This window comes from Oratosquilla oratoria, chromosome 27, assembly GCF_046742065.1.
Source record: "Oratosquilla oratoria isolate Oo_2021 chromosome 27, ASM4674206v1, whole genome shotgun sequence".
Taxonomy (NCBI): Eukaryota; Metazoa; Arthropoda; class Malacostraca; order Stomatopoda; family Squillidae; genus Oratosquilla; species Oratosquilla oratoria.
This window is the reverse complement of record NC_134803.1, coordinates 43,775,457-43,781,404: the sequence shown is the minus strand read 5'-3', so window position 1 is coordinate 43,781,404 and position 5,948 is coordinate 43,775,457. Positions and strand designations below refer to the sequence as shown.

At 41.4% G+C, this 5,948-nt stretch overlaps 1 protein-coding gene across 1 annotated transcript in view; it reads left to right on the top strand.

Annotated features, from left to right (window-relative positions):
- Window positions 1-5,641, top strand: part of LOC143040008 (uncharacterized) — an 8,215-nt gene extending 2,574 nt beyond the window's left edge. Inside the window, exons 2-3 of the mRNA XM_076210528.1 lie at window positions 1,092-1,929; window positions 4,242-5,641. Coding sequence (XP_076066643.1) covers window positions 1,092-1,929; window positions 4,242-4,695 — 1,292 coding nt within the window. The 3' untranslated portion in view covers window positions 4,696-5,641. The remainder of the gene's footprint in view (window positions 1-1,091; window positions 1,930-4,241) is intronic.
- Window positions 5,642-5,948: the final 307 nt, after the last annotated feature.

The window sequence follows — 5,948 nt, the reverse complement described above, 5'->3', positions numbered from 1 at the left end:
AGTAGTCAAAATCAACCCTGTTCTCTTTTTTGTTAACTACTAGTGAACCATTTTCGCAAACCAGTTTGTGCAATTAGGAAATAGGGTTTCTCTAATATATTCTGTTTCTCAAGCACTCGACTAATTCAACAAGTAGTTTATAATCTGCAACAGAAATTGCTGCAGACAACTTTGTGCTCTTGAGAAACACCAAGAGCATCGTCTATTGCAGAGATGACCCAGGAACTAAGCGGTTGATTCTGGAGGGTGATCTTTCTTTGGTAAAGGCAACCATCTCTATCACAATACACCAGATCTCATAGCCAAAGAGAATGAGATTCCTATGAACAAAAATGTTGGTACTGCTGCGTTCTAACATTCATATTCAGCTGTAAATTGAACTTCAAATATCTATCTCAATCCAAGAGGAAATACTATATCAAAAGGTTACCTGGCATCAAGTTATCTAAACATTATTTAATTTTTTTTTTTTTTTTTTTTTTTTTGTCTTCTGGAATTATCAAAACCCATGATGAGGAGGAACACTAAAAGAAGAAGAAAATTCCAGAAGTACTATAAGTTTGTTTGTAAATCAGATTAGAGAACGATTGATACCCAAGTATAACAGCTACCGAGATGAGGACCTCAGATGAAAATAGCGCGAATATTGTAGCGAGTAAAGAACTATACTCGTAACAATATATGACACACGTGTGTGTGTGTGTGTGTGTGTGTGTGTGTGTGTGTGTGTGTGTGTGTGTGTGTGTGTGTGTGTGTGTGTGTGTGATTCACCTTGGTCTTTGGATCACGTGTTGAACTCGTGATCGACAGCTATTTCCCTCCCGGAAGAGAGCTCAGAGCTCGTATGATCGATCTATAGGTAATGCTGTGACCTTACACGCACACATACCCCCAAATCTCCGCTCACAAGAGTTGGAGTAACGACTCGAAGCGCAGCGGTACTGAAATTATTTCAGCTCCGGGCAGGATTCGAACCTGGGCCGTCTTAGTGTGTGTGTAAGTGTTGGGGGAGGGTTAGCAAAATCTAACACTAAGCCAATACCCAAATTCAAAAACCTCGACAGCAGATCTAACACGCGTTTCTTTTTCAGTGAGTGCACAGGACGCTCCTGCAGATGGTCCGCAGGCTCCCCACTACGCGCTGATCACCGAAGACTTGGTGAAGAACTGTCTGAAATCGGACAAAGGAAAGGACGCCGTCCTCCAGTCCTACGAAGTGAAGGACTTCACAAAGAAGGGCGACAACTACATGTCCGTAGTAACGAGCGTCCTAGTGCACTATCGCAAGGGCGGAAAGGACCTCGATGTCAGCTACGTCGTCAAACTCAACCCACAGAGATCCTTCGCTGCCATGAGCAATGCCCTGACCGAGATCTTCACCAAGGAGAGCGGGTTCTACGCGGACGTTTGCCCCGTTCTCAACAAACAACTAAGGCTCGCTGGACTCCCCGACCTCCGGGTTGCTAAATGTCCGTTTACTCACCTGAAAAGAGGAGAGGAGGCTCTATTCATGGAGGACCTTAGGGCTCGAGCGTTCAAGATGGTTGACCGTAGAGAGGGCTTGGATGAAAAGCACTGTGTTCTACTTCTCAAGGAACTGGCTCGACTTCATGGATCGTCCATTTTATACAAGGAGAAGGAGAACGTCGTCTTACTAGAGAAGTTCCCCTTTTTGATTGATTTCTGGCTGAGAGAGGAGTATTCCCGCGACCATCCAGAGGAGGAGGCGTCCATGAACAAGCTCTTTGCCCAGTGTATCGAAAGCACCATACAAGTGGCCAGCCAGGTCGGAGGCTACGATAAACTCGTCGATTACTTGAAGAGCATAAAGGACACGGCCACGGATATTTTCAAGGATGAGGTCAAGAACAAGGAACCGTACCTGGCTGTCGGACATGGAGACTGCTGGGTTAACAACGTATTGTTTAGGTAAATTTTCTTTTTTTGTGTTTACTTTTCTTTTGTGATTCCACACGAAGGTCACGTGACTGGAGTCTTTTCCAGTTTACGGCATGCAGAACTTTTAGGTTAGGTTAGGTTAAGTTAAGTTAAGTTAAGTTAAGTTAAGTTAAGTTAAGTTAAGTTAAGTTAAGTTAGGTTGGGTTAGGTTAGGTTGGGTTAGGCTGGGTTAGGTTAGGTCAGGTTGGTATAAGTTGGGTTAGATTGAGTTGGGTTAGGTCAGGTCAGGTTGGGTTGGGTTGGGTTGGGTTGGGTTGGGTTGGGTTGGGTTAGGTTAGGTTAGGTTAGGTTGGGTTAGGTCAGGTCAGGTTAGGTTAGGTTAGGTTTCAGATATTCATTTTTTACCTCTCTTAAGTTGTTGAAATCAACTGCATGCGGTAAAATAGAAAATAACCCGTGATTGTAGATAATCAATTTATTTCGTATTTATGAGCTACCGATAGCTTAAAGTTCACTAAAGATCCAAGAAAAAATAACGCTAGTTGAAACGGGAAACGATATGGTTTATCAACCTTATCTAAAGCCGCTTTCAAACGTCTACACGACTTGCCGTCACCCGCCGTGGACTACACGACGTCGTACATGTATATCGTACACACAACTTCTGCCGTGAATGACAAGACACCACTTTGCCCATGTCACTGCTTTCAGTTAACTCTAAGTTGTTGTTATGGATGTTCACTAGCAAAAAAAAATCAATAGATAGATAAATAAATAGATAAATAGATAAATAGATAAATATATGAATAGATAAATAGATAAATAGATAAATAGACAAAGAGATAAATATGTATTGATAAATAGATAAATAAATTGATAAATAGATAAATAGATGAATAGATAAATAGATAAATAGACAAATAGACAAATAGATGATTAGATGAATAGATGAATAGTTAAATAAACAGATAAACAGATAAATAAACAGATAAACATATAAATAGATGAATAAATAAATAAATAATATTTGTGAGATAGAAACTAGGTTCATCCTTTAAATTTTGGGTCTTTCGTCACACTATGAATTAGGAAATGACAAGAATTGTTCTTCATTCACTAAGCTGTTTAACTGTTGAACATCAATATTCTCTGTGTTCTTCATCACACGCGGGGGAATGAGCCAATCCACGACGCACACTTCACAGAAACTATACACAATTCACAACAGCACACAGTGAAGTTAGGCCCTGTTCACACTAGTGGTTTGAACCGCACGGAAACCGCGGCGGTACCGCATAATCACAGAAAAACTTCGCGGTTGTGTGTGAACGCCTCTCTTGATTTACACTGTAAATGAACCGCCGCGGTTGAAACCGCTAGTATGAACAGGGCCTCAATGCTAAGCACTGCGGCGCCGGTCGGCACGGCACAACAGAAGTCAACCTGTCCTAAGACGCCGATATACTGTTGTGTACTTTTCATGCCGTGGACGACACGACGTCGTGTTGGTTTGAAAAGAGCGCCGTTGTGACCACGGCGGTCGTGAACGGCGTGTTGTAGTGCTCGACGAGCGTGAAAGTGCTCGTTAATACCATAGTCATTTGGAGACACGGCGTCGTGCCGTCCACGGCGGATAGCGGAAAGATAGTGTCTGGAAGATGCTTGATAGATAGGTGCATGTAGCTTTCATATACAGTTCCAGAGTTACACATCTGATGTAGGTTCATACAGAGTCCGCTAAATCATCTAAATTTATCGAATATGATTAAAAAAAAAAAATTCTGTTTTGTTGGCACACTCCTTCAAGGATACACAGTATAATCTCAGGAGGATCTTGTTGGCTTTTAATGTGTTGGCCACAATTTCACAATTTATGTTCATCGTTGACAATACTCAGTTCCAGATCACAGAATCTCTTAAACAGGAATGTTATTTTGGTCTTTCTGTTTTTTAGTTGTTCAACTTCTGTACTGCCTTTTAAGTCAGTCCTGGGGAAGTTCTCGGGTATTCTATATTCTACCATCTCATTGGAGTGTGATCAAAGATTCAATGTTTATATGATGCTCTTCTGTGACTTTTTTTAAGGATTCAAATGAATCTTCCAGATATCTATGCATTCTGAATATCATTATTTTATAAACGAGGAGACGTATCTTGTATATGAAGTTCGCTTTTACTGTCAATCAATGGAGATATATTACTTCAGGGGTAATTCCATCATGTAGATTTTTTCTTTTTTCTTTTCACAAGTCTAATAGTTTCATTTTGTACAAGTTGTTGTCTTCATGGTATAGTTCATGATGATTTACGCAATATCGGGTTAAATCTGACAAATGTTTCAGATACGACAAGAGAGGAAATCCAGTCGAAGTCATGTTGGTTGATCTTCAGATCGTCCGCAGCGCTTCGCCGACCATCGACCTCAACTACTTGTTCTACACAAGCCTTGCTGGAGCTGACCGACAGAAGAACCTGGACAAATACCTGGAAAGTTACTATTCGTCCCTCAAGGATGTCCTCCGGGCAGGAGGCGTTGAGGTTCCTTTCAGCCTGGAGGAGTTGAAGTGTGATTACAAGAGCCACAACATGTTTGGGTTCCTGTCCGCCATGTTTATCTTGCCCATCATCCTGAGCGAGAGCGGCGAGACCTTCGACATCGATCACATGAACGACGACAACATGGATGAGAAGATGCAGGAGAGTCGTCTGCACCTGCTCAAGATGATGGCCAACCCTGTGATCGAGAGTCGATTCCTCAGGCTCTTTGACGAGATGGACAAGTACATATCGAAGTGAAGTTCCCACGGACCGCAATGCTCTTAGTCCGTGGCGGGTCTTGAAAGACGGCGAAGGTGGATTGTTGATACTCAGGGATGAAAACAAAGGGTCACAACAAATATCTAGAGTAGAAACGTTCTCTTCAATGAAATGGTCGACGCCTGTTACCGGTTCACGGGCGGCGACGACAAATTCTAGACGGCGGCATACTAGGCAAACATACTATTTCCTTTTGCTACTTCGTTTAATTAGAAACGACTTTGGTTACAATATTCTAGACTTCCGTAAGAACATCTCAACAATGTGTCAAACATTCGTATTCTAGGTTTAACTTCTCTTGGTTCTTCGTTCAGCATCTCACTATATGACGAAAAAGTATTTTGACTTTGGGAAAACTGAAAAACAAAAGACCTTAACCGAGGTCGTTTCTGCTCTCACGAATTAGCAAAAGCAAGTAGCATGCTAGCGAGAAATACCTAGTGTGCTGCCACCTTAAGAATCCTCCAGAGGCGCTGAGTCTGGGACGCAGCTACAAATAGAAGTTTAGCTTAGCAGGACACAGAAACCGAAGGTCTGCATGTTGAGAAGATCTTTATTATATCTGAAGCAACTTCACCCATTTCTTTCAACCAGAATCGCTGAATTGCTGTGGTTAGAATCTTTTACAACTCTTTGTATTATTCCCTGGTTTTGTATCTCATACGGTGGTGTAGACATGGATCATATACTAGTGATTAACTTAGCCTAGATAGTACGTATGAACCAAAACCCTTTAATGGATATAAGTCTTTCACATATGTATACAAACACATACACATATGCAGCATATCCATTAAAATACAGTATCTATACCTAACTACCTAACTTTCTTGTAGCGTGTGTGCGTACGTACATGTGTATACAGGCTAGCGTGTATACGTACACTAATGTAAGCCGGTTTGAGAAAATAAAGGGGCTATCATACTGGGCTATTTTTCCTTCAACATCCTACCTCAAACCTTCATTTGAATAACTAGAATATGACTTCCTCGCTTACAGAAATCTAGGCTTCTCTAAGAACACTTCAACAGAATGTCTAACACTTGTATAGATTTACAATCTCTTGTCCATTATTCAGCTTTGCTATACATGACGGAAGAATGATTTGATATTTGGAGATTTGAAAAATAGAATATTGTAACTGAAGTCGTTTTTACTCAAACGAACACTCAAATGTCAGATCTGGTGAAGCCCGTGGAAGCCCAGTGTGATAACCCTCTTCCTCTTCCTCT